The sequence below is a fragment of the Nycticebus coucang genome, chromosome 11 (genome assembly GCF_027406575.1).
Source record: "Nycticebus coucang isolate mNycCou1 chromosome 11, mNycCou1.pri, whole genome shotgun sequence".
Classification (NCBI taxonomy): domain Eukaryota; kingdom Metazoa; phylum Chordata; class Mammalia; order Primates; family Lorisidae; genus Nycticebus; species Nycticebus coucang.
In genome coordinates this window covers 7,650,865-7,678,795 of record NC_069790.1, presented here as the reverse complement: position 1 = coordinate 7,678,795, position 27,931 = coordinate 7,650,865, and the positions used below count along the sequence as shown (strand labels likewise).

Genomic DNA, 27,931 nt, shown 5'->3' with positions numbered 1-27,931 from the left:
CTTTTTATTTAAAGTTTGTCTAGGTTCCACACTGCAGCTGACCACAAGAAGGTCAACACTCTTGCCTTTTTAAAAGAGATACAAGACCTGGCTGAGGAAATTTATAGAACAATGGACAAGGCAAAGAACTTACAAAAACTTTGGGTAGAGCGATCCAAAACTCCAGGCAAGTAAATATCTCATAAGTGTGACCCTGAGTACCTGGACGCAGCTCCTGTGAAGGCTGTGATAACTCAGAATGTTTCTGAAATCCTTAAATCCTAAATACAGCAATCTCTTGTTGTAGGATTTAGAAAGGGAGCGCCCTCTGATGGGTGAGGCTGGTATCTGCAGCCAGTGGAGGGTGAGGCTAGATTCTCCCTTCCCCCTCTTTGGGAAGGTGCTTAACACAGGGCACCAGCTATGCAGCCTTCAGAGGGCAGCTTGGCTTTGTCTCCACAGTTTCTCTCTCTCTCCTCTTCCTGATCCTTCACTTTCTTCTATTGCTGTCTTCTTTTTCTCGCTTTTTTTTTTGTTATATATTTAAAAACCTGTTCCACCTCCCCCCCATTCATTCTCTCTCCCTCTTTCCTGATTCCTTTCCTGATTTCACTGAAGGCTTGGATTGATGTTTTTTATGTTAGTAACACTTTAATTCTGATTTTGGATGACTAGTTTGCTTTGATTACAAACCTTTTGGATTATTGGGAAAGTTAGTCCCTAAAAATAATTTCTGTTTATTATAAAGAATATCCACCATCATAAAAGACTTCAATGCTTACTTGTAAATGGACAATAGAGATAGAGTTAGAATGGATACAGATTTTAGAAAGTTCAGCTTACAAATGGAAAACTTTGCATCTCAGAAGGAGTTAGCCACTTGCCTACCTTCACATACCAGAGTCATTGCCTGCTGGAAGCCTCCTTAATAAACAGGTAGCTCAGGAGTTTGAAACCAGCCAGAGCAAGAGTGAGACCAAGTCTCTACTAAAAAATAGAAAAGACTATCGAGGAGTTGTGGCAGGCACCTGTAGTCCCAGCTACTCAGGAGGCTGAGGAACAAGGATCACTTGAGTCCAAGAGTTGCTGTGAGCTACGATGTCACAGCACTCTACCCAGGGTGACAGAGTGAGACTCTGTCTAAAACAAAACGAAACAAAACAAAACAAAACTAAACAGGTAGCCACAGTGGTCCTGCCCCACTTTTTTCTTTTTCTTTTTTTTTAACCCTGTCTACCACAGCTGTCAGATAAAATAGAGGTCATTCAGTGAAATTTGAATTTTAAATAACATATAAATTCTTAATGTATGTATGTGCCAAATATTGCATGCTTATGGTAAAAAGAACAATTCTTTCTTTCTTTTTTTTTTTAGGCTGAATTCAGGGAACATTATTGATGTTACATGACAAGGTGGGCCTCCTTAGGCCCCTCTTGTTCTTGGGGGGGTCTGGTGTGGAAACTGTCGAGGGGAGATTTTCAGTGAGGTGGGGGACTGAGTAGGCAGGGGCACCCCAGCAGCTAGGGGCCTTTCTCTTCCTCTCCTGTTCTGGCTTGTGGTCTGGGGGTTCTTACTCCTTGGAGGCCATGTGGGCCATAAGATCCACCACCCTGTTGCTGTAGCCAAATTCATTATCACACCAGGCAATGAGTTTGACAAAGTGGTCGTTGAGAGCAATGCCAGCCGCAGCATCAAAGGTGGAAGAATGGTGTCACTGTTGAAGTTAGAGGAGATGACGTGGGGTGCTTGGTGTAACCCTGGATGACCTCGAGGGGGCCCTTTGATGCCGTCTTCACCACCTTCTGTATATCATCATATTTGGTAGCCTTCTCTAGACAGCAGGTGAGATCCACGATCGACGCATTGGCAGTGGGGACCCAGAAGGCCATGCCAGTAAGCTTCCATTCAGCTCAGCGATGATCTTCCCCACAGCCTTGGCTGCGCCAGTTGAGGCAGGGATGATGTTCTGGAGAGCCCGCGACCAGCACGCCACAACTTCCCAGAGGGGCCATCCACAGTCTTCTGGGTGGCAGTGATGGCATGGACTGTGGTCATGAGTCCCTCCACAATGCTGAATTTGTCATGGATGACCTTAGCCAAGGGGGCTAAGCAGTTGGTGGTGCAGGAGGCATTGCTGACAATGCAGAGGCTGTTTTCGTACTTCTCGTGGTTCACACCCATCACAAACATGGGGGCATCAGCAGAAGGGGCAGAGATGATGACCCTTTTGGCACCCCTCTTTAGGTGAGCCCCAGCCTTCTCCATGGTGGTGAAGATGCCAGTGGACTCCACACCATACTCTGCGCCTGCCTCACCCCATTTGATTTTGGTGGGATCTCGCTCCTGGAAGATGGTTATGGGATTTCCATTGATGACAACCTTCCTGTTCTCAGCCTTGCCTGTGCCATGGAATTTGCCATGGGTGGAATCATACTGGAACATGAGACCATGTAGTTGAGGTCAATGAAGGGGTCATTGATGGTGACAGTATCCACTTTGCTAGAATAAAAAGCAGCCCTGGTGACCAGGTGCCCAATAAGACCAAAGCCGTTTATTCCGACCTTCACTTTCACCGTGATGCCTCGGGGATGCGGCTGGCGCTGCACTAGAAGAAGCGGCTGTCTGATGAACGGGAGGACCAGAGAGCTGAACAATTCATTTTTTAATCTGAAATTGAAATTTAACTAAATGTTTTTTGTTTTTAATTTTTAAAATATGGTAACCCTAAGTATCTAACTCCAATTTTGTTTTTTATATAATTTTTTCTTTCTTCATGGAATATACACAAGAAAATGAAGTAAGAAGTTTGGCAGGAAAATGAAGAATGAGCTCCTTAGAGCATGTGGTGTTATGTGTTATTTTTAAGAGAGAAAATAGCACCTTTGTCCAGGGTGATGCCGGGCTACCCATGGCCTCCCGGAAGGCTCGTTTCACGATGCACCCAAAATGTTTTAACAGAAGATGAGAATGGCTTCAAAAGCCGAAGGATAAAGTTCTGATCTTGAGATTTATTATGGGCTTATTTTACTTTTATCAAATTTGAGTTTCAAGTCAAGTTTTTAGTATTATTGAAAGAAGAACTAATTTTTTTTGAGATGAAGTCTCTATTATCTATTTGCTATTATGTAAGTCATTTCTTATTGGATATATAATTCAAAAATAATCAGAAAAAAATATAATTCCACATTTTCCCCTTCTTCAACTTTTTCTTTTATTTAAAAAAAATTTTTTTTACTTCTTATTCACTTCCCTATCCTGTTCTAATTGTTTGCAATATCTGGTGAAATTAGAGTCTAATGAAATAATAAATATCCTTCGACAAAATATTGAAATTTGGTTTACTAGTTAAATTTTTTTCCAGGGATTTTCTTAATGTCAATATGATTTGGAAATTGTAAACAATGGTTTTCTTTAGATTTATTATTCATTTGGATGTTTTTGTCTTTTGGGGCAGGACTCTGTGACATCCCATTTTACTTTAGAACTAGAGCAGGGACTCAGCAAATGCTTTTTCACTGATGATTGGATTAATGTCTCTCAAATCTTTATTGTAGATTCTTCTCACGGATCCAGTTTTTTAACTGTAAGTATCTTAACAAAGGCTTGAAAATTAGTCTTCAGAGACAGAATGGCTAAGTTTACAACAGTGTTTTCTCTTTTTTTAAAGTTCAATTTATATATTTACTTTTTCTGTTTTTTTTTCCAGTTTATATTTTCAAATGCTTCTTTCTAATGATTTGATATGTAGTAACAATTGTGTAGAAGTTGGATGTGAGAGAGTCAAATTCACTCAAAGGATGGACTGATCCAGTTGAGACCGAGGATCATCCATTCTTTGAGTGAATTTGGCTCCCTCAGATCCAACTTCTACACCAGTGATTTTCAACGGTGGGTGTGCCACGGCACACTGGTCTGCCATGAGAGGATCTTAAGTGTGTGGTGAAAATTTGTAAAGATCATTAATTAAATTATTTTTGAAAGAATTTCAAAGTGCAATAAGTATATTCTTTTTTTGGTCTTTTTGTTGATCAACATAATTTAAGTGTGAGATTTTGTTCCTCGGGGAATACTTGTCAATATCTGGACCCAGTTTTGGTCTTCAGAACTGGAGGCAGATTGGGAGGTCACTACTGCCCTCCAGAGCAGCAGTCTCCAATCTCTTTGGCACAAGGAACCAGTCTCACAGAAGACAGTTTTACCATGGATGGGGTGGGGTGAGGATGGTTTCAGGACCAATCAGGCGCATTACATTTACCTCAGATTGTCAGGCATCAGATTCTCATAAGGAGCACCAACTAGGTCCCTGGAACGTACAGTTTAGGGGAGGGTTTGTGCTGCTGTGAAAACCTACCACCCCAGCTGATGTGGCAGGAAGTGGGGCTCAGGTGGTGACTGGAGCGGTGGGGTGCAGCTGTAAACACAAATGAAGGTTCGCTTGCCCGCCTGCCACTCACCTGCCGCTGTGAAGCCAGTTTCCTGACAGGCCTTGGACTGGTCTACAGCCCAACTCTGGAGGATTGGAGGCGGAGGTGTCACTAAACATATTCCAGAAACACAGGACAGCCCCCGCAACACTCACATTTGACCCAGAATGTTAATAGGGCCAAGGTGGAGAAACGCTGACATAAGGTGTGAATCCTGACAATATTGAAAATTCTTTTTTTGTGTGGTTGTTTTTTTTTTGGCCGGGGCTGGGTTTGAACCCGCCACCTCCAGCATATGGGTCTGGCACCTACTCCTCTGAGCCACAGGCACCGCCCCGACAATATTGAAAATTCTTTCCTGCTCCTCTGCAGCCCAAGTAACATTGTGTCAACAGTGGCACATGTCCCTGTATCTGCCTAATTCTGAGAAGGATTTAGACAATTCAAAAAAATATACAGTAAAACTATTAAGTGATTGTAAAAGAATATGGGGCAACTAATGAATTGGTCAGGGCTGGGTTTGAACCCACCACCTCCGGTACACGGGACTGGTGCCCTACTCCTTTGAGCCACAGGTGCCACCTGCAACTAATGAATTGGATTGGGGAGCAGAAAGGTCATTGCAACCATTACGTAACCATACTAACCAAGTATGTGGGACACCCATCTTAACCCTGCACTTTCTGAAATACCAGGTCAAAAGGAAAATATTATTTAAGTCTTACAAATAATGGAAGAACTTAAAATGGGATAAAGTACATTTCAATGATTAAATTATCATTTTATAAAGGAAATTATGATACTCAATCCTTGTGATGTTGTAGCTTACTGATATAATCAAGGCAGTGTGTGACAGTAAAAAATTGATAGAATAACTTTTGGAAAAGAAATTTGATATCCTGTCCCAGTAATTGTTCCAATAATAAGTCTTGTTTATAAGGCAAAAGAAATTAAAAACTACATGCATAAAGCTGTTCATTCATAATGATGGATAATTTTAATATCTAAAAGTAGGGCAAATAGATGTTGATTGCCTTCTTGGTATGGTCACTTAGCAGTAAACATGACCCATGGGAAATGATTATGCTATTGTGTCAAGTGTAGAAAGCAGAGGACGGTAGCGCGCCAGTGGTGTGACTGTGATGTAAAAATATTTAGGGGTGTGTAGAATGAGGAGAAGAAATGCGGCTACTTGAAAGCAGTTCTATTTGTTACTGTGAATGAATTCTAGGTAAGTTTCCTATCAATATTACATAATTCTGATGAAGATGCTGCGCTGCTCCATTTTTATTTGGAGTAAAATGGTCATTAGGATAATCTGAGCAGCTGAACAGTGAAACTTGAATTCTGTTTTCAGAAGATCCTTTTGTACTTTGTGTTGAGCACAGGCTGATGGTGGGCAGAATGGAACTGGAAGTCAATGTAGGGAATCAACTCCTCCGTGTGTGTGATAAATGCAGTGATTTAGAGCGGTGGTGTGGTTACAGTGGGAGGTGGGGAGAGGTTCTGGAGCTGTGGATGTATTTTGGAGGTAAATCCAGGGGAATCTGATGATGAGTATGATGTAGGTTATAACAGAAAGAAAAGAGTCAAGGATGACTGTACATGGTCTGACCTTAGCAAATACAAATGGGGGGTGACCATTTACAGAGGGGGGAAGACTGGGACAGGTTTGTCTCCAGGCTGGGAGAGGAGAAAGGGAAATCGGGAAGTTGATTCTGAGCATGTTAATGAGACGCCCAAGTGCCCTGCCACGGAGGCTGCGGGGTGGGGGGTACAAGTGTGGAGCGGAGATAAACAGTCTTGGGCAGATAAATAGAAACTTGGACAGTGTTGGTGCATATGTTGGCGCATAAATGGCACTCTGAGGTCATGAAGGGAGAGAGTGTAGACAGAAAAGATAAAGAGATTGAGCGCAGGACACTCACATTTGAGTGTTAGTGTCAGGCAAGGAGAAGTATTATTTGGGGAATCTGAGTAAAAAATACGTAATAATTCTCCGTACTGAACATTAAAAGTGTTTTCACAAATCTAAAATTAGGTGAAAAATAAAAAGTTAATAAAACCTATAATTAAAACAAGTGTAAAGTCCTTAAGGCCAAGGGAGGGGAATGGAAGGGCGCCTTTCTATCTTGTCGCCTGCTCTGACGCAGGGTCCCCTGAAAGCAGCCCCGAGGCAGGGACTTCTGTGCAGGTGACTTGTTCAAGGGCGAGGTCGGGTGTCCCGGAAGCCCGAGGAAGCTATTTTCAAACAGATGGGAGTGATCTCATGTTTCAAACGTAGGTGATCAAGTAGGAGGAGGTGGAGAAGGGACCAGAGAAAGTGGCAGCGGGGAGGTTACGGTGACGACAGCCAGTAAAGGCTTTGACGGAGGGACGAGGGTGAAAGCTGGACTGCAGGGGGCCTGGGAGCAAGTGGGGGGCAGTGGGCGCAGGAGGTGTGCCTGAGAGGCATTGGGGGTGGGACGTGTGCCTGAGAGGCAGTGGGGGCGGGAGGTGCGCCTGAGAGGCAGTGGGGGCGGGACGTGTGCCTGACAGGCAGTGGGCGCGGGAGGTGTGCCTGAGAGGCAGTGGGGGCGGGACGTGCGCCTGAGAGGCAGTGGGGGCGGGACGTGCGCCTGAGAGGCAGTGGGCGCGGGAGGTGCGCCTGAGAGGCAGTGGGGGCGGGACGTGCGCCTGAGAGGCAGTGGGGGCGGGACGTGCGCCTGAGAGGCAGTGGGCGCGGGAGGTGCGCCTGAGAGGCAGTGGGGGCGGGACGTGCGCCTGAGACGCAGTGGGGGCGGGACGTGCGCCTGAGAGGCAGTGGGCGCGGGAGGTGCGCCTGAGAGGCAGTGGGGGCGGGACGTGCGCCTGAGAGGCAGTGGGGGCGGGAGGTGCGCCTGAGAGGCAGTGGGGGCGGGACGTGCGCCTGAGAGGCAGTGGGGGCGGGACGTGCGCCTGAGAGGCAGTGGGGGCGGGACGTGTGCCTGACAGGCAGTGGGGGCGGGACGTGCGCCTGAGAGGCAGTGGGGGCGGGACGTGCGCCTGAGAGGCAGTGGGGGCGGGACGTGCGCCTGAGAGGCAGTGGGGGCGGGACGTGTACATGACAGGCAGTGGGGGCGGGACGTGCACCTGACAGGCAGTGGGCGCGGGACGTGCGCCTGAGAGGCAGTGGGGGCGGGAGGTGTGCCTGACAGGCAGTGAGGGTGGGACGTGCCCTGAGAGGCAGTGGGGGTGGGACGTGTGCCTCAGAGGCAGTGGGGGTGGGACCTGTACCTCAGAGGCAGTGGTGACCGGAGGTGCAATGCGCTCTGAGGGTTGGGGGTGGCGTGTGGTGGTTGTTGCGGAGGAAGACACCGGGTAGAAGCTGGGGGCAGCAAAGGCTGTGGTGCCTGCTTCCCGCCCCACTGGCCCCCCAATTTCTTCTCATCTGTGGGGGTCAAGTCTCTTGAGAGGTCGAACTCTTGGTAACAGAGTCTCATGTCAAGCGCATGCTGAGAGCATTTTGCTTTCTGCAATCTGCTCCTCTGAAGCAAGCTCGGCTGAGAGGCAGGAGAGCTGATACCCCCGGAGCAACCTGCAATTGGGGTGAAGGCCCGACTCACGTTGCCTGGGCCTGAAAGTGCCCCATGGCAGTCCCAGGCAACCTGGGCAGGTTGGTCCCCTTGCCCGGCAGTGGGTCAACACTGGGCGGCACCTTGGGTTTCTGATAGATCTCGGGGACTGCAGGTGGCACGGGCTGCTCAGAACCTGGCTGGCTACGCTGACTGCGCCTTCTTTCCTGTTTCATTCTCCCCTCTCCCTCAGCCCCTTGGCAGGACCTTGCCCTTGAACCAGACACCTGCACAGAAGTCCGTGCTTCAGGGCTGCTTTCAGGGGCCCCTGCACCAGAGCTGGAGATACAGGGCTTTCCTTTCCCCACCCCTCCCTCCTTTCATTCCTTTCTACCTTTGCCTTTAAGACTTTACAGTTGTTTTAATGGTAGGTTTTTCTAACTTGTTATTTTTGACCTAATTTTAGACTTACGAAAACAATTTTAATGTTAATAGTATTACAAAGAATCATGTCATATCTTTTACTCAGATTCCCCAAATGATAACATGTTCGCACATTTACTTTCTTTTTTCTCTGTATATCTATATTTATACCTGTATCATATTATGGACTAAATTATAGACACAATGCCTTCTTAATCCTAAATACCGTTATCCCCGGGAGATTGGTCCCAAGACCCCCTGTAGATGCCTTTTGTATAAGGGACAGATGCTCAAGTCCCTTAGCAACAATGGTATAGGGCTTGTATATAACCTACACATACCCTCAATTACTTTAAAATTGGTTTAAATCATGTCTAGTTTGTAATACCTCATGCAATTTAAATGCTGTGTAAATAGTTATTAAACCGTATTGCTTAGAGAATTATAATAATGAGGAAAAGTCTGCATGGATTCAGTACTAGTGCACCCATCCATTTTTTTTTTTTGTTCCCCCTGAATTTTTTCGGTCTATGGTAGGTTGAATTCACAGATCCCAGAGTTAAGGAGGGTCCGCTGCATTTCCTAAAAACACTGGCTTTATTGTACATAGCTGCATCGTAATCGCTAAAAAAGGGAAATTACCACTAATACAGTAGACCTCTTTAAGCTACTGACTTTTTCCAGATTGTTCTAATCATGCCCTTAGTAGCAAAAGAAAATCCCGGCTTGAGTGTTGCCTTCATTTGTACTGTCTTTCGTGGTTTCACAGCCTTCCTTTGCCTCGGTTTCATCAAGATTTTTGAAAAAGTCCCTTTTTTGTAGACTATCTCTAATGTGAGAGTGGTCTGATGTCTCCTTGGGATTGGCTTTGGAGTTATGATTTATGGCAGGAATAGGTGGCCATACTTACTTTTCAGTGGTAAGTAATGACATGGGAATGAACTGGTAAGAAGAGAGGGGAGAGCTGGGGGTGATGCTTGTGAGGGGTGGGAGGTGGGAGCATTGGAGCCCAGGGGGTAAGCAGGTGGAGGGTAAGCCCAGGGTGTGAGCCCTGGGGTAGGCACAGGCAGGCTTGGGGTGGGAGTGCGAGGAACATCTCTGATTGCTTCTACTTCTCAGAGAAATAGGAAGCAGATGTGCAGATAAGTGTGATTATAGAGACAAGGAGTTTGAGATCTGACGAGAGAGTAGGTTTAGAGGAGCTGGCCTGGAGAATGGGGAAGATGTGGACAAGGATGCTACATTGCAGGCATAAGACAGCACTGGACTGCACACTCGAGGCTGGTGGACGTGAACTTAGAGCCGGACGAGTCAGAATTACTGTGTCTCATGCATCCACAGCCATATTCAGCTACTTGGGGAGAGGGCAATATAGGCAGAGAGTTGAATTTGACTGGGGATGGATTTTTTTTTTTTTCTATTGGTGATGAAAAGGTCAGTATTTTGACCATGGAAATGGGTAATTTGAGCAAGAAAATACCATTGGATGGTGGGAGGAGGGGCGAGTCAGGGAACAGAAATGATTCCAGGAACCCTGGGAGATATTAACATCCCGAGAACTATGGCAGGAGTCAAGTCGGACCCCAGAAATGGCAAGAGCTGATTCCAGGAGCATCCGGGACCTGGCTGAGTTCTGGACCTCTCTTCATTTCTGTGGAGGGTGGTGTGAAGCAAAGGGAGGGTGTTTCGTATGGAGTCACGGGAGCTCTGAATTGACTGTACCTCATCTGAGGGGTAAATGGTAAAATGTCAAGCTCAGCTTTACTGAAGGGTGGAGAGAAGGCAACCAGCAACTGCAGAGCTCAGAGCACAGTGTGGGATGGCTCTTGGCGAGATACTATGGGGTTTCTGGGCGTTAGTTATTACACCCAGAGAAAGCGTGGTGGCTCGCGGAGGCCCTGGACACCTGCGCTTGGCCATTCTTAGTACGTAGCATGAAGAACTCTAATATTTAGAGAAATCTTAAGGGCTCCTACCCGTGCCAGGCCAGATGGGTGCCTGCAGACCAAGCCGTCAGTGCTCAGTGAAATGTGGAGTTTTCTTTCCTTTCTCTCCAGATGACCCTTTTCTGTGTTCCTTTTAGTACTGCCTTCAGGTAAAAACCTCTCCTGCGTTGCTTATATAACTAGTTTTTTTTTTTCAAAGTAAAGAGAGCATGAGAGAGAAGATTATGTGGTGCATCGAGTTTTATAGTTAGTTTTATAAAGCAACTGTACGATGGCTTGAATGAAAATTAATTCTGGGGCGGCGCCTGTGGCTCAGTGAGTAGGGCGCCGGCCCCATATGCTGAGGGTGGCGGGTTCAAACCCAGCCCTGGCCAAACTGCAACCAAAAAATAGCCTGGCGTTGTGGCGGGCGCCTGTAGTCCCAGCTGCTCAGGAGGCTGAGGCAAGAGAATCGCTTAAGCCCAAGAGTTAGAGGTTGCTGTGAGCCGTGTGACGCCACGGCACTCTACCCGAGGGTGGTACAGTGAGACTCTGTCTCTACAAAAAAAAAAAAAAAAAAAAATTAATTCTGTAACTTTGTAAGCACTTTCCCCATCCCCTTTGCCTGGCAGGAAAGCTCTTCTGCCTTCCAGCCACCAGGATGGATATCTGCACTTCTCCCCTTGGGTCGCATTTATTCCCCCAATATTTGGGGAAAGTTGAAATCTGGTATGCGATTTTTTGTTCCATGTCTGCTTTATTAAAATATCCATTTACTTTTAATTTTTCATTTACTTTCCTCCAGACTAAGGTTCCATGAATTGTACCATCAAAAACAGCTCTTTGAAAATGATGGTGGGGGCTGTGGGGGGAAGATGTGCCATTTTGTGGAGGGAGTATGGTGCTCAATTATTGCACTGTCAGTTATGACTGGGTCCGGCTGCAGTAACACGAAATCCCAAACTAACTGGAGGCCTTCCAGTCTTGTTTGTATTTGAATTATTCTCTTTTCTCTTATCATTTACTTGTGAAGAATAGATCCTGACATTCTTATCTAGAATCTACCACAAAGACTTTGTACGATAGTTTCAAAATCTTAGAAATTGTGGCTTGGCACCCGTAGCACAGTGGTTACGGCGCCAGCCATGTACACCGAGGGTGGCAGGTCCGAGTCCGGCCTGGGGTCTGCTAAACAACAATGACAACTGCAACAAAAAAAACAGCCGGGTGTTGTGGTGGGCACCTGTAGTCCCAGCTCCTCGGGAGGCTGAGACAAGAGAATCGCCTAAGCCCAGGAGTTGGAGGTTGCTGTGAGTTGGGACGCCACAGCATTCTACCAAAGGGCAAGATAGTCAGAGTCCGTCTCAAAAAAAAAAAAAAAAAAAAAAAATCTTAGAAATTGGTACATCTTGTTACAAAAACAGGGCTTCTTTTTTTTTCTTTCACCCATTCATACTTCCAAAACATTAGATGAAAAAACCGTCAATCTAACGGAATCATTTAAAAATTGGGCCTGTTTAACACAGTGACATATTAAGCATGACTTTCTACCAGAACGTCTACATTCTTGTACCTTTGTAACATCCTGTCCTTATCTCATTTAATTTATTAACAAAACAACAGAAACTTTTGGGCTTTCTTTCCTCTCAGATGGATCTCAATAAGACTGAGGAAGTAATAATAAAATTGGAAAGGCTCCACCAGTTGCCTCATATCTGGGATTTTCTCCTTTTATTGCCGAGACTACATGAGAATTATGTCCACCCGGAAGATGGCCTGCGCCTTGCAGCACATTTCCTCCAGACCGTTTTGAAGTAAGTGAAAAAGGGAAATATAGTAAAATGTAGATGTGTCTATTTTTCTTCCTCGTTTTTCTACGTGGAAAATAAAAATTACTGAGTAATTGTTTGATTTAATAAAACAAAAAATAACAACAACAAAAAAAAATGGGCGGCGCCTATGGCTCAAAGGAGTAGGGTGCCTGTCCCATATACCAGAGGTGGCGGGTTCAAACCTAGCCCTGGCCAAAAACTGCAAAAAAAAAATACCCTGTTCAAATAGGATGGGAGTTGCTGCCCTTCCATGCCTGTCAGAGGTCTGTGGACATACTTTACAGAGGGGCAATGAGTAGTTCAGAGTTTATCCTCCCTGCTTTAAAAGATTTTACGTTACTGTATTAACATTTCATATGCCATAGTCTAAAAGTAATAATTTTTAATGGCTGTAGAATATTCTCTTTTGGTAAAATATCATAATTTACTTAATAATTTTACCTTTGGACTTCTGGTTGTTTCTAAGGTTTTCACTATTAGAGATGTGGCATGAATATACAAATTTTAACTGATTTCTTAATATATTATGCCATAGTTGCCCCCAAATAGCATCCCAAACTACTCAGCTCTTTTGTTTCAATTGTCTAATTTAGTGAGTTGGCCATTGGTTTGGTGTGATGGACCTGACCACCATGTTACTTGGAGGTGACCTTTAGAAAGACTTCTTCCTATAGTGGAGTCTCATTTTTTAATCAACCAGGCCTTCTTTTTTAAAAATTTGAATTATTTTGCTTAAATTTCATGGCTGGAATATGGTATTTTATTAATAAAATTTTATATTCTTTCATATTTTTGACTGTTACTTATCTGCCATCAGTGAGAACAACCTGGATTGCCCTTAGGTTAGGATGAGAGGGGCCCTTGTCCCAGGCCCTGTGGTTTGGGGATCCCCATGCTGGCCTTCCCCAGGCTATGCCTCTGCTTATGGGCTCACAAAGCCCACAGGGTAAAGGAGATGTGTCTGCAGAATGCATGCCCCCACTTTGACTCCCTCTCACCCTGGAATTCCCTACTTACTCCAAGGTCTAGAGCGTCTTCTGGAGCCTGTGCAGGCCTCTCTGCTCTGTCCTTCTGTGGGCAGCTCTTACACTGGAATATATATCCCTTGGCCCAAGGGTGGCCCAAGGGTGGCTCAAGGGCAATTGCAGCTGTTGGCAGGAATGTGGGGTAGAGGGTAGGGTGGTACTCGGCTGTATGGGCTGGAGTGTCCACATAGGGGCACTGAGGCCCCTTGGGGTACAGATGGAGCTGAGGGTATGAAGCAAGTGGGGAAGGGACGGGCCCAGGAGTGGTGCTCCCTGAACTGCCACACTGTGGAGCACACCTCTGAGAATTAGAGGATTCTGAATTTGAACGTGGCTTTCCAAGTTGTTATGAAGAGGTGTTTTTCAGTGTAGGTAGATGAAACATATTTTGACAGCTTATTAGCTGGATGCATCATAAACATTTGAACATATGTGGTATGTCTCCTTTTGTATTCTTTTCTTTTTTTTTCTTAAGACACTCTCACTCTGTTGCCCTGGGTAGAGTGCTGTGGAATTATAGCTCACAGCAACCTGAAATTCTGGGCTCAAGCGATCCTCCTGCCTCAGCCTCCTGTGCAGCTGAGACTCCAGGCACCTACCACAACCCCTGGCTAAGTTTTTAATTTTTAGTAGAGATGGGGTCTCACTCTTGGTCAGGCTGGTCTTGAACTCCTGAGCTCAGATGAACCTCTCACCTCAGTCTCCCAAATTGCTGCCATTACAGGCGTGAGCTACCATGCTGACCTTCCTTTGTATTCTTGCTCTAAACCCTGACTGTGTTAGCACTAGGTAATAAGAACAATTAGATTATCTTGAGGGGGGCAAATTAGAGGATGTTGATGACAATTGTTGGACCCTATCAGCTTCAGTGTAAATTCTATTTTTACATTTTTTTGGTGGCACACTATCAAGACAACCTGCACCTATGGAGATAAGTATTTGCAAGCAGCACCAGTTTTAATGATACATCTTGTAATGTTGGGATACTCTTTAATACACAAAGATGGCATGAGAGCCCCCACAGCCCCATATAAAAGAGGTCTCTAACTACGCTTGATGTGGGTGCCGTCTTTGACTCTGCCCAGGCAGATTTCTATAGTTTTATTTAACCCGGACTGAAGCTCTCCTGTTCTCCATTCTCATCTCTGGGTACTCAACCAATGATCTTTCATCCTCCAAATATTAGACTGATTATCTAAACTTGAAGCCACCAGGCTAATTGTCTATTTTCTTTTTTAAGAAAACAGTACTTTGCACCCTGGCTGGACTCGTTAATGGCCCAGTAGACCAGAAGAACCAAGGCTGAGCATAAGGGAAAGCCTATGGTGGAGCAAACCCCAATTGGAGTTCTGTGTCAAAGGCAGTGTGGAAGAGGGCCGAAATTCCTGGGTGTCTCAAGATGGGGGGACTTATAGCTTACATTTAATTCCTAGCCCTCTGACTTAGGGTCACATTAAAGCCATGAAGAATGTTGACTTGGAGATACATCCTGTCACTTCTTATAACAGGGCCAGCCCAGAGGCTGTTGGTAAATCTGCAATTGATACTGATGCTTTTGTTAACTGCCAACTCGTGTTGCTTTTTTTTTTGTTTGTTTTGGCTCTAGTTTCCTAACATCCCTAGAAGATTTAGATTGGCTGCAAGTCAATCAGACTTCCTCCCAGGTTTCTGAAATTGTGCTGAATGTGACTATTTCGACACTGACATTTCTGCATCAACATGGGGTAGCAGTCGCTGGTACAGGTAACGTAGAACTATTGCTGTGTTTCAAAATGTTTCACTATTTATTATTGACAATCAGCATAGAACTAAAATGATGGTGAAGGAAATGATTTAATTAAAATTTCAAATGTAAAAGTATTTATTTTCTTGTTGCTGTAAATAAAAGAAAGTACTAGAGTGAAAATTTGGAACTCAAAACTGAATTTGACTTTCTACTACTATTGAAATTCTGCTAATAAAAATGGTATTTTTGACCAAAACATAACTGATTTAAGATTTTTTTGACTTGATGTCTTTTTAGGTTAGATCTACCACTGGTTCTGTGATTTTAGTCTTTCTTCTCTCTAAGCTCCTATTAGGAGGAAATACTTGAAAAACAGTGAGGCTTAGAAGAGGATGCAGTTGATGGGAACTTAACCCCCTAACTGAATAAGCAGCCCCTCCATAGGGGTGAGGGGAGTGAGATTATATAGTTCTTTTTATAATCCAGAAGTTTATTTTCTGAAGTGTCAACTGGGCTCGAATACTTAACTTTCAATTCTCTCCTTTTCTCTTTTTTCCCTATCTCTGTTTTTTTTCTCCAAGGGAAATACAGTGAGAAAACAGCAAAATTAGAATTTATTTACTGACCCATTCATCCACCCATTCATTTGTCCTCTGTCTGCCAATCTACCCACCCATCTATCCATCTATCATCCATCCATCTATCCATTCACCCACTCACCCATCCATCTATCCATCCATCCATCCATTCACCCACTCACCCCTCCATCCATCTATCCATCCATCCATCTATCCATTCACCCACTCACCCATCCATTCATCCATCCATCCGTCCATCCATCCATCCATTCACCCACTCATCCATCCATTCATCCATCCATCCATTCACCCACTCACCCCTCCATCCATCCATCTATCCATTCACCCACTCACCCATCCATTCATCCATCCATCCGTTCACCCACTCACCCATCCATCCATCCATCCATCCATTCACCCACTCACTCACCCATCCATTCATCCATCTGTCCGTCCATCCATTCATCCATCCATCCATCCATCCATCCTCCATTTATTCATTCTCTCATCTAGTCAACACTTACTGAGCACTTTCTGTGATCCAAACATTGCTCCAGGCAGTGGGAATAAAAAGCTAAGTAAGACATAGTTCTTGCTTTCAAAGAAGTCTTATTTAGTAAAGGGGAAAGACATGTCAATAAAGAAAAAACAAAGGCTGCAGAGTAGGGATCTGGCATCTTCTTCAGAAAAAGCTTCAAGGGAGAGCTTTGAAGGATGAATTAGAGCTCATCAAAGAAATGAGGGAGCATTTGCCAAAAGTGAGAACAGTACCCAGCTTGCTGAGAGCCATGTGTGTTTGACACTCGGTGTGTCTGAGGTATATCAGGCAATAGAAGAAGACGGTCCAGAACGGGAGCCCAGGCCAGATTGCAAATGGTCTTTGGAGCAGTAACATTGCACCTGCATTATAAAAAGATGCTCCTGGGTGGGTGTTGGGTGAGCCTGGGGTCACATTTTCTATTGGCTGCTGACTCTTGAGGTCTCACTGCCTGAGCTCTGTAGCAGAATGGTTTTATGCAGAGATCTGCACAGATCTACACAGATGTGTCCTGCTGCTGGAGCAGCCCTACATGACAGCCTCCAGGGTCCCCAATTCCACCTGTGGTTTGTACCTTCCTATTACTTCTGAATCAGTACAGGCTGATGCCCACAGAGAGGAAGAGTTTCTCTGAGTGCTCTGTAAGACAAAAAGCTAGCCCATTAACATTTAATCCAATTTTCACATTAGGGTAGTTCCAGTGGAACTACTAATTCTTATGCTGAGGACAAAATCGAGAGGTGGGGTGAGAGAGGAATGAAACTGCTCACTGAAATCTTCACCGTGACCTTTATTTGATCAAACACATTTAAAAGCTTCAGTTTTTGTATATCATCCAAATTGCAACAACCAATTTACCTTACAATTAGAAATGTAATTACTGATGAGAATGTAATCAAAATGAACAGGTTTCTAACTACTGGCCCAGGAGTCAGAGGTAAAGAGCGCTGTTACAAAACACACCTCTAGAGGAGACTAAAAATTATCTTCATTACTCACAAATTCTTTTGCCCCATGAGCAGATTATGTCGTGTGGAGGGGTGGGTGGTGTCAGTGGCACTGAAATCACTACTTTCCATATTCCGAATCCTGTTGTTCAGCAATGCATTTCAGAAACAAGTTGCCTTTCACTTTTTAGAGTTATTTTTTATTTTGATACCTATTCATACACTGAAGTTACTATCTATTTTTTTTTCCTCCCCTCTGGAACTTTGTGAATTATTATTTCCTTCCTTCCTTCCTTCCTTCCTTCCCTCCTTCCCTCCCTCCCTCGCTCCATCCTTCCTTCCTTTCTTTCCTTCTTTTCTGACAGACTCACCCTGTTGTCCAGGCTAGAGAGCTGTGGATTCAGCTTAGCTCACAGCAACCTCAAACTCCTGGGTTCAAGTTATTCTCCTGCTTCAGCCTTCTGAGTATTGGGGAATATAGGCACTGGTCTCATGCCTACTGATTTTTCTGTTTTTAGTAGAAAAGGGATCTCCTGACTTCAAGTGATCTTAGCCTCCCACAGTGCTAGGATAAGAGTCATGAGCCACTATGCCTAGCAGAGCTATGACTATACTATAATCTATCCTTTCCTCTCATAGAGCTCTTAGCTGGTTTTTAATATTTAATCAGTACAAAACCAATGCAATAATATTCTTATACATTAATTTTTGTTCGGGTATCTGATATTTTCTTGAGATAGCTTTTTAGAAATAAGATTATTAGGTTTAATGTTCTGAATTATATAAAGCTTGTGAAAATCTTAAGCTCCCCTCAGCTGACTGAATGAGTCCCTTCTTGCCAAGAAGATACCTTAAAACTGAGTTACTGGCCATGAAAAGGGAGGTCAGAGAGGCCTCTTCAGCTCTCTCCTGGGACACGTCCTTTGTAATTCATGAATAAACCTAAAGCTGTGCAAGACAGACCTGTAGGTCCTCAATTTACATAACAAATTGCTTGAGTCTGGGTATATAGCTGGTGGCTTAAGTCTGAGTAACAGACCTCCTTATCTTAACACACTCCAAAGCTTTAGACAAAGCTTCATTTCTTTAACCAATTATGAATCAAAGAGTCTTTAAACCCACCTATAATCTGTAAGCCCCCAACCCCCCCTTGAGATGTCTCACCTTTTGGGGACACATCAATGTATCAAACCAATTTCATGTAATTGGTTTATGACTTGATGTATAATTCTTGTCTCCCTCAAATGTATAAAACCAACCATAACCCCACCACCTGAGTCTACTTGCTCAAAGCTTCTTGGGTGTGGTTATGGGCCATGGTCCTCAAATTTGGCTCAGAAGAAACTTCTTTAGATTATTTTACAGAGTTTGGCTTCCTTTTTGTTGACCAGTTCTTGACACGTACTTTCAAATTATCCTCTATAAGCCTTGCGGTTATTCATGCCTTATTCTCCACAGCAGAAGGTATAAGCTTCTGTTCGTTTTTCTCCTGTGATACCCAAAATGTATTTGGTTTTCATTTACTCTTCCTGTAGAGGTGAATATGGCATTGTTTTCTGAATGACTTGAGACACGTACAAATAGTCAAACAACTGACAGAATAACTCCTTTGTTGTTTCACAGAGTCAGGATACCACCTGTCTCTGCAGGACATGGTGTGGGATCCACAGAAAGTCCAGTCTGATCTCCATTCCCAGTTTGGTTTTGGTGATCTCCATACAGGACAAATCCTGAATTATTCAGCTGAGCTGAAGGAGGTATGAGTATGCACCCTTGAGTGCCTCTCAGGCCATTGGGTCTATCCTTGAGAGTGACTTGAGAATGTACTACCTGGGCAGGGCGGGTGGTAGCCATGGGAGAGGGAGGGTAGCCAGATAGGAGAGTCCTACTAAATCTTTGCTTCTTAGACAGAGTAGGCCCCTGCTGTCTTTTTAGCTTTTTTAGAAAAAGCTTTTTTAGCTTTCCTCTTACCTTGTCATTTTATTCCAGCATTCAAAGGCTATTCAAAGGCAACATGACACCTGATTGCTCTAGGAGCTAGTGGTGGAAATAGCCAGGCCAGGTGAAGGTATGCCGTGTGGATAGGAAGGTGGTGTCCAGGAGGGTGTGGGGGCACAAGTGGTGAATTTTCAGGTTTGCATGAGAAGAATAGAAGGTGTGGGTTGTGGAGGCCAGCTGGGTTCCCCGAAGTTGAGCCTCTTCCCAAATTAGGTGAAATAAGGGGATTGGACTTGGTGACCCCCAAGCCCGAATTCACCTCTGATACAGCTGAGGTTCTGGGAGGGATCTTTTATTTACAGGGTTCCCTTTTGACAATCCAGCCCATGTGTAATAGCTTCCACTTTGCAAGGAGCAGGTGTGAGAACTACACAGCTAGAACTTTGGTCAACCTGCTGCCCCCTGTAAACCCCACCTCCTTGGTCAGAATTTTTTGGTACATTTCCTAGGTCGGGGTTGAGCTGTGAATATTTGGAGAAGACACCCTGTCTCCTATTGGGGTCTAGGTCCACAGTGGAGGTGTGGATTTTGCTCACTTCTCTGCACGTTCCCACCACCTGGTCGTTCCCGATTGTCTTTTCCAAATTTATGATTCATTTGTTTATTTATTTTCATATTAGGGAAAGTGGGAAACTGCAGCTAAATGTACCTTTATTTACAAAATATTCATTACAAAACCCCATAAAATATTTATAAAATACTCTGTGTGTTGGCCACCTTTTTGTAAAACTTTGTAATAAATATTCTGCAAATGAAGGTAAGTAATTCAGGCTACAATTTCCCACTTTCCTTTTGTATGTTGACTTTAGGGGTAACTTTGAAACATGCTGTATAACTTAGAAGTGAGTGCCCATTATTGTACTGTTAGCTACAGACACTGGCTGTGTGGCAGAGAACAGCTCCGTAACTATTCATTTAGCATAACTGAGGCTTTACATTGGTGGGACAGCGTCTCCTGTTCCCTACTCCCCAGTCTCTGTCGACCACCTTTGAATTCTGTTTCTGTGAGTTTGACGGTATCTCAGATACCATCTCTATGTGGAATCATGCAGTGCTTGTCCTTACTTAGCAAAATGCCCTCCAGTTTCACCCATGTTGTCACAAATGGCAAAATTCCCTTTTTTAAAAAGGTTGAATAGGGTTCCAATGGATTTGCCTTTTCCACGTTTGTGTATAGACTGTTGCTTTCAACCTTTGGACTCTGGATCTGTGCTCTGCGCCTGGGTGTCCAGATGGGGGATCTGTGGCTGGATTCACCAGCGGCCCCTGAGCTGGCCTGGAGTTTGCAGCACCCGAGTTCTGCCAGGCAGGTTTAGGGTTCGCCACAGTGAAATCAGTTTTGTGCTTTCTTGTCTCCCTGGCATAATTTTATTAACCATCACACAATTATTTTTTCAATTTTAATTTTTTTTATTGTTTGGAATTCATTGAGGGTACAAAGAGTTAGGTTACACTGATCGTGGTTGGTAGGTAAAGTCCCTGTTGTAATTGCATCCTGCCCCCAAGATGCGTGCCATGCACTGTGACCCCCAATCCCCCTCCTTCCTGCCCTCTCCCCATCCTTCATTCCCCTACCCCACCCCTTGTATTAGCTCATCTACCACCTTCATATTAGAATTGAGTACATTGGATTCTTGCTTCTCACCATCTCACAATTTTATGCTACCTCCTGTAGGACTTGAAATTGTGACCCTTGGCTTTTCCCATGAGAAAGGCTGTAGGTGCCACTAGTCAACCCCCCGTTGACCGGTTTTTATTATAGTGTTCTCCATACTTACAACCCCATTTTTTTTTTATTATACTAGAAAATATTTTGGGTAAAACAAATGAATAGTAAATGTTTTGAGATTAGGATTAAAAGGAAAATGGTCAGGAAACAAGAGTGTTTGTATCCACAAAGCTCTGTGGTAATTGTGTACCCTGTGTCTGAGCCTCCTATTGCTGCTGTGATACGTGTGTCCCAAGGCAATAGCTTAAAACAACCCCAATTTTTTAATTACGGTTCTGGAGTTTAGAAGTCTGAATGGGCTAACATTAAGGTGTCCCCAGGGCTGCATTCCTTCTGGAGGCTCTAGGGCTAATCCTCTTGTAGGGGAAGAAATATTCCTTTCCTTCCACAAATTAAACTGGTAGAAGACAGATAATTAAGAGAAAAACCATTTTAATTATGTAAGTATGCATGTGAGTCACAGAGAAAAATATAGAGGTGGTTCCCGGCTTATAATGGCTCTACTTATGATGGTTTGACTTAACGGTTTTCAACTCTACAATAGTGCAAAATGTACACACTCAGGAGGAACTATAGTGTGAGCGCCCATGCAGCAATTCTGCTTTTCAAAAAAGCGTTCAAAGAATTACATGTAGTAGTCAACATGTTATTATAAAACAGCCTGTGTTCAATGATTTTGACCTACGGTAGCCTAATGTAAGCATTCTGAGCACGTTTGCAGTCAGCCAGGCTAAGCTATGATGTCTGTAGTTTAAGCATAGTGAATGTACTTTTGACTTATATTTTTGAGTTACAGTGGGCTTATGAAGACCTAACCACACTGTAGGTCAAGAAGGCTCAGTGTTTCAAGGAGGCAGTCAGGTAATTGAGGCGTATGCACCACATTAGGCTACACAAAGAAAATGGGTTTAGGGTTGCAGGGTGTCAAGGCAGATTATGAGAGGGTGAGGGCCAGAGATGTACAGTGAGTCGGGGCTGTCTTACTACACTAAGAGTCTCTCAGGTGATCAGGGTTATTTGGAGGAATCACTTCTTGGTCTTCTAGCTAAGATCAAGTGCAGCGTTCTTTGGAGGAGTCTCTCTCTTCTTGGTAGAAGACATTTTTTACAAATGAAAATTTCCTTTATAAATGTAAATTTCCTTTACAAAAGGGAAATTTGTTCACTATTTTTAGTCAGAGAGAAGTAAGGAGCTTTCTTGTCTCTGCTGCTTCTCACTTGCAGCCTCAGCTGGGAGTACTCTATATACCAAAGAGAAATATTTTGAGGTAGCATGTTCTGGCACTTTTCACTGGTTTCTTGGTTTTCCAGCCCCTAGAGGCGCCTGCATTCTTTGGCTCTGAGCCCCTTCTTCCATGTCCAAGGCCAGCCTAGCAGGTGGAATCCTGCTCACATCCCGTGGCTCTGGCTCTGACATTTTTGCCTCCCCCCTCCATTAATTAGGACTTGTGTGTTTGCATTGGGCCCCCGGGATGATTCAGGATAATCTCCCATCTCAGTGTCGGCTGATTGACAGTCTTACTTCCATCATTGACCTCAAATCTCACCTGCTATGCAACACAACATATTTATAGGTTCTGAGGATAAGGACATGGGCATCTTGGGAGGTCTTTGCCTTGCTTCCCACTTCTTATAAAGTCCTTTACTATTGGCATCAGCCTGTGATCCTTGGCACCCATGGGTTTGACCAAAGCCTCAACACCCACTGCCCTTGGATGAAAGTGGTCTTCCTAGCTTGCTTTCTCTGTTCCCCAAATTACAGAATGATTTGTCTAGTCCCAAGTCCTCTGTTGAGCCCGCATGATCTCACTTCAGCCTCATTTCAGTGACAGGGCAAGTCCCAGGGACCTTGATGGCTCCATCTGCCTCTGAGTGACTGTGAGAGGCCAGGCAGTGACTGGGCCTTCTCTTGTATTAATAACATGACACAAGGTGTTATTGGCTGTTTTTTTTTTTTTTTAATTAAAGGAAGAAAAAATCAGAGTAAAAAATTAGAGATCAGTGGTTTTAATTGTCACAAGTGAATATTTTAAATCTGGATCCTTAAGGAAGCGACAGAATGAACAAACAGGGCTTGTGAGGCTTTCTGATCGTTGCCGTTGTTTTCGTGCATCCAGACCACAGACCCGGTAGCTCCTAATGCGAGAAACTTACTTCTCACGGTTTTGGAGCGTGGAAAGTCCCAGATCAAGTCTCCAGCAGCTTTGGTGTCTGGGGAGGATGGTGGGGGGTGTGTGGCTGCTTTCTGGTTTCAGACGGCACCTTTTGTGTTGTCCTTGAGTAGTGGAGGTGGTCAGGAAGCTCCCCTGGACCTCTTTAGAAGCGCACTAGACCTATTCCTAAGGGCTCCATCCTCAAAACCTTATGACCTTCCCAAGGCCCCACCTACTTATCCTATCTCCTTGGAGGTAAGGATTTTCAACACATGTGTCTTGGGGGGGTACAAGTACTCAGATCACAGCAGCCATCAGTAGAATCCCTGAAAGATGACACCACAGTTATTTTATGTAACAGGGGAATATTCTAACACAAACATCAATATTTATAGAGCAGTGTTAGAGAAATTTCATTTAAGCTCATATTCAAAACAAAGGACATTGGGTTCACAAACATTAAATAGTTTCTGACCCAGGACCCCAGTTTGAATCTTTCCAATTGTATCCACTTTTGTTAGAAAAGAAAATGTTCTAGGCCAAACAATTTTGTTAGTTCAAAGTATCAATTAAACTGGGCTGGCCCATGTTGACTTTTGGCTTGGGAAGGAAGCTGAACAATAGTTGATAGCATCTCCGTGTCTTTGGCCTGGAGAAATAGCTATACCCATTGCTTGTGGACAGTTCTGAAAAGTAGAATCAATTTTCTTCACTACAAAAGAATCTCCTCAAATTAAATCACATAGACATTACAAGCAACACTTTATCACCTGTTACTGCTTCAATCAAGCTAATGTAAGAGCTTAGGCAAGATTGTGGTATTATTTTTAGAAGAGAAATGTTCTAGGAAAAAAGACTTTGCTTATAAATATATTTTCATATTGTTGCCAGATTCCCACAGGCAGTGCATTAGACAGGATGGTGTGTACAGTCTTATCCAGGACATCAGAAGACACAGCTCAAAGAGAGGGCCACCATGAAGACTGTCACCCCAAGTGGTCAGAAGCCAAAGACTATCTCGTCCGTGTGGTCAGCTGGCTGCGAGTCTACAAACAGGTGCTGTCCCATATCCGGATGCTCTGTCTGAAGGCCTGGTGGCTTGAAGCGTGTCCAGATCCTTTCCTGACCCCCCACATCACTCACTGCCTGATTTTATGTCCTTCCCAGGGAAATGCCTTGGGGTGCCCCTGTCCTGCCCATCATGTGCTTGTTTTCCCATGCGCATCCTCTGGCTCTAGCTCTTTAGGCCCCTCAACACAAGTGTCACCACACAGTTCATCCTAGGCTTAAGCACTCACGGCAGCTAAGAATCCCGTAGGCCCGGGGGTTGTGAGTGTGTGATGTTCCCCCAGGCTGCTCTGACCGGCCCTGGAGGTTTGTGAACAAACGTTCAGCATTGCTGCAGCTCTCTGAGCTCTGAGTTCCTTGTCCCCTCACCCTGGTTATGACCAGAAGCACTGTGCCACAACAGCAACTGTGATTGAAAAACGAAGATGAGAAGGAAGGCTGTGGTCTGTTTGCCCAGAGGTGTTGGTGTGGGGCAGAGTGCCTGAAGGACTGGACTCTTCCTGCCCCTGGAAGCCCATGGGGGCCTTGCTGGTTCACAGCTTTGTGCTGCTTGGGGAGTTTATTTATTTATTTTTTTCTTAAATAATAGATCCTTATTTCTCACAGTTCTGGAGCTTGGGAAGTCCAAGAGCAAGGTGCCAGCAGATCTTACGCCTGAGGGAGGCCTCTCCCTGGCTTATCATGTCTTCAAACACCCAAGAGAATAGAGAGGAGAACATGGTATTTGAAGAAACCAGCAGGCTGTGTAGCACAGCGAGAGAGCAAGGGACAGGTGCCCGTGAACCCACAAAGGGGAGCTGTGGTCAGAAAAGTGGAGGAAGGAAACTCATAGAGTCTTTAGATGCCACGCTGAGGATTTCTGTAGACAGTTGGGAGCTGCTGAACTATTTTACTCAGAGTAATGACACGTGAAAATGACTGTTTTGCCAACACTATGGAATATGATTTGAAGAAGGGCAAGACTAGAGATAGGGACCCCTTGTGGTGATTGCTGCAAATTCAAGTGTGGGTTTGGGAGGCTGTGGAGGCTGTGACCGGCGTCTCTGTGCAGGTTGCTTCTTATTTGCTTTATCAGGTATTGTAGTGTCCATCTCATGTTCTTCCTCAAAAACGCGCCTCTTTAACTTTTTCCTCCCAATGTGTGTCTGATAAAGTGAAAATTGCGACCGGTTCATAAACCATCATTAAGAATGTATAGGTAGGGTGGTGCCTGTGGCTCAGTGAGCAGGGTGCCTGCCCCATATACCGAGGGTGGCGGGTTCAAACCCAGCCCCGGCCAAACTGCAACCAAAAAATAGCCGGGCGTTGTGGCGGGCGCCTGTAGTCCCAGCTACTCGGGAGGCTGAGGCAAGAGAATCACTTAAGCCCAAGAGTTGGAGGTAGCTGTGAGCTGTGTGACGCCACGGCACTCTACTGAGGGCAATAAAGTGAGACTCTGTCTCTACAAAAAAAAAAAAAAAAAAAGAATGTATAGGTATAGCCAGGTGTGGTGGCCCACGCCTGTAATATTAGCACTCTGGGAAGCTAAGTCAGGTGGGTTGTTTGAGCTCAGGAGTTTGAGACTCTGTCTCTGCTAAAAATAGAAAAATTGAGGCAAGATGATTGCTTGAGCCCAAGAGATTGAGGTTGCTATGAGCTATGACGCCAGGGCACTCTACTTAGGGTACCAGAGTGAGACTCTGTCTCCAAAAAAAAAAAAAAAATGTATAGGTGTGATCAGGCACTTGCTGGCACTGAAGTCATCAGCACTGAAATGATCAGGGTACGGCACTGAAATGACCAGCTTCAAAATGCCCTGGTGCAGACCTTGGCTTTGTGCAGTGTCCGGCCAATGAAAATTCACTGTTAATTAAGGCTTGGGTAGCTTACGTAAATTTACAACTTGTATTTTCCAGCACTGTCTGACTTGGGCATGAATGCTCGATTTTGGTGTCATGTTGATGATAAACCATGGCACTAATTGCCCTTAGTATTATCATCCCAATCAATGTCATTATTATTGTAATTATGACATATATTTTAAGGTAAATGAATATATTTATATTATCCTAAGTTTGTCAGTTGAGGTTTAAAATTATATTTTGTTTGTTTAGAAATTTATATCTTTGTCTTCTCTCTCATTTTTTCTTTTTAAGGGAAGAAAAGAGAGAAGTAGTATGCGAATTAAAAAGTTGTATGCATCCGTGGTTGCAACTTATCATCTTTAAATTCTGACTAAAAGTTAAAACTGTAATGCAACTGTTAATAGACAGTTCACTTTGCTGACAAAATAAAAATGGGCTGTCTGTCATCTGAATAGTCTGTTACTATTTCTTTACTAAATACTGTTGTTTCTAACTTGCTATTATTCACAATACTATTTTGTCTCTAATTTGTAGGTGTTTAAACAGTGGCAACAGGGTAGTCTGTTTCAGAAGATATTCACAGGCATGGTCCACAGCCTGGAGGGGCTCAGTGGTCAGCTTAAAGAAGAGAGTACGCCATGGAAAGTGGCAGAAGCTTTGCACATGGCGCTGCTCCTCTTGAATGATACCTTGGCTGCAGATGGCCTGAATGACAATGTTACATTTCCAAAAATGTAAGGCATGTTTCCCTGGTTAGTCATCATTAGGTAGATAACACTGAATTTTAAATAGTGCGTGGCGAGACTGTTAGAAACAAATTCTGTAAAACTACAGCTAGACAATGAGGTGAGAAATCTAAGTCTTCATCGTGGACCCAGACGGGTCGCTCTGGGTCAGTGCAGACCCCCATTCAGATGCTGCAAACTGCCTAGTGGGGGAGCAGCATGTGAGCAGGGGGAGCCTCCTGGATTTCATATTTTGTGTCTTCCACATTTGCTTAAAAATGAGCAAATACATTTTAAAGGTATTTTTAGGTAAGAAACTACCTGTTTTCATACTTAAAGATTTCGTGTACTTGAAATGCTTACAGAAGGTCTAGAAATATTTTAGAAGTAGAGAAAGGCGCAATTTGTGTTTTTTTCCTTTTTAAGGTCACGAAAATTTATTCTCCAAAATGGTCAAGATTGCATCTCTTTCCTCAATAGGTGTGGTAGTTTGTAATAACTTGAATCTTTGAAGAGAAAAGTATGATTTCTCAATATGATCTCAAAAAGTTTCATTTGAAAACAGTCACATAAACCGTTGCTCTTTGTGTACCAGGAAGAGACACTTGTGATGTCACAACTCAATGGGACCATATTGTGTTTTTATGATTATACAACAAATAGCAACTCTCAGTATTTCCAAGTCTTTCACATTTTTTAGAATACAGTTAGCAAATAGGATCTACTTTAGAAGGTCCGAGACTTTTGCCTGAGATGCCTGGAGTGTGGGTTGCTGGTGCCAAGACTGCAGAAGTGATGAGAGTAGGACATGAGGAGCTAGCAGAGACACCCTATAAACAGTGACCGGGGGCCAGGGTAGGGACAAAGGACTCTCATACATGAACTCCAAATGTGGGACATTGCCTTGGGGGTAGTGAAAATTTTCCTGGATGGTCTGTTATTTAATGCACATCAACAGAGACACCACAGGAAGACACCTCAATTATCCTACAAACCTCAAACACCTCCCTAGGACTTTCACCCGGGGTTTTGTCTGCTCTCTGCCAGACCAGGGCAATGAAGCCTTGGGAAGTTCTACCTCTTAGCTAGCACAGGGGTTTGGAGAAGCTAAACACGGAACCGCACTCTAGGAACTGTTGTGGCCCGAGTCTCCCTGCCCTCACATGTAATTTCTCCACGCTGTTGGGGTGAGGCAGGTGAGGGCCCAGACGCTGGCTCTCGTACCCATCTGCTGTGTGCACTGGGCAAGCAATTGGCCTCTGGAGCCTCCATTTCTATTTGCTCATCACTTTTGTTAAATGTACTACAAAACTGCCACCTCCTGGCTGTCCTGATGACAAGCTGCTCTTGTTACCTGTGCGGCTCTGTCCCCACTGTTGGTCCCCCTGGGCCTTGGCCTCCCAGTTTGGTAATGGCCCTTTCTAGTCTGATGTGCTGGAGACCAGGCATAGGACTCCTGATGGCCCTGTGCCCTCATCTGGAAGA

The 27,931-nt window shown here is 44.4% G+C and overlaps 1 protein-coding gene across 1 annotated transcript in view; it reads left to right on the top strand.

Annotated features, from left to right (window-relative positions):
• Positions 1 to 27,931, top strand: part of ABCA13 (ATP binding cassette subfamily A member 13) — a 578,079-nt gene that overhangs the window by 54,075 nt on the left and 496,073 nt on the right. The window contains exons 4-10 of the mRNA XM_053553839.1: positions 15 to 166; positions 3,534 to 3,562; positions 11,935 to 12,098; positions 14,748 to 14,878; positions 18,554 to 18,687; positions 23,701 to 23,865; positions 26,256 to 26,455. Of these exons, the coding sequence (XP_053409814.1) occupies positions 15 to 166; positions 3,534 to 3,562; positions 11,935 to 12,098; positions 14,748 to 14,878; positions 18,554 to 18,687; positions 23,701 to 23,865; positions 26,256 to 26,455 (975 nt within the window). The remainder of the gene's footprint in view (positions 1 to 14; positions 167 to 3,533; positions 3,563 to 11,934; positions 12,099 to 14,747; positions 14,879 to 18,553; positions 18,688 to 23,700; positions 23,866 to 26,255; positions 26,456 to 27,931) is intronic.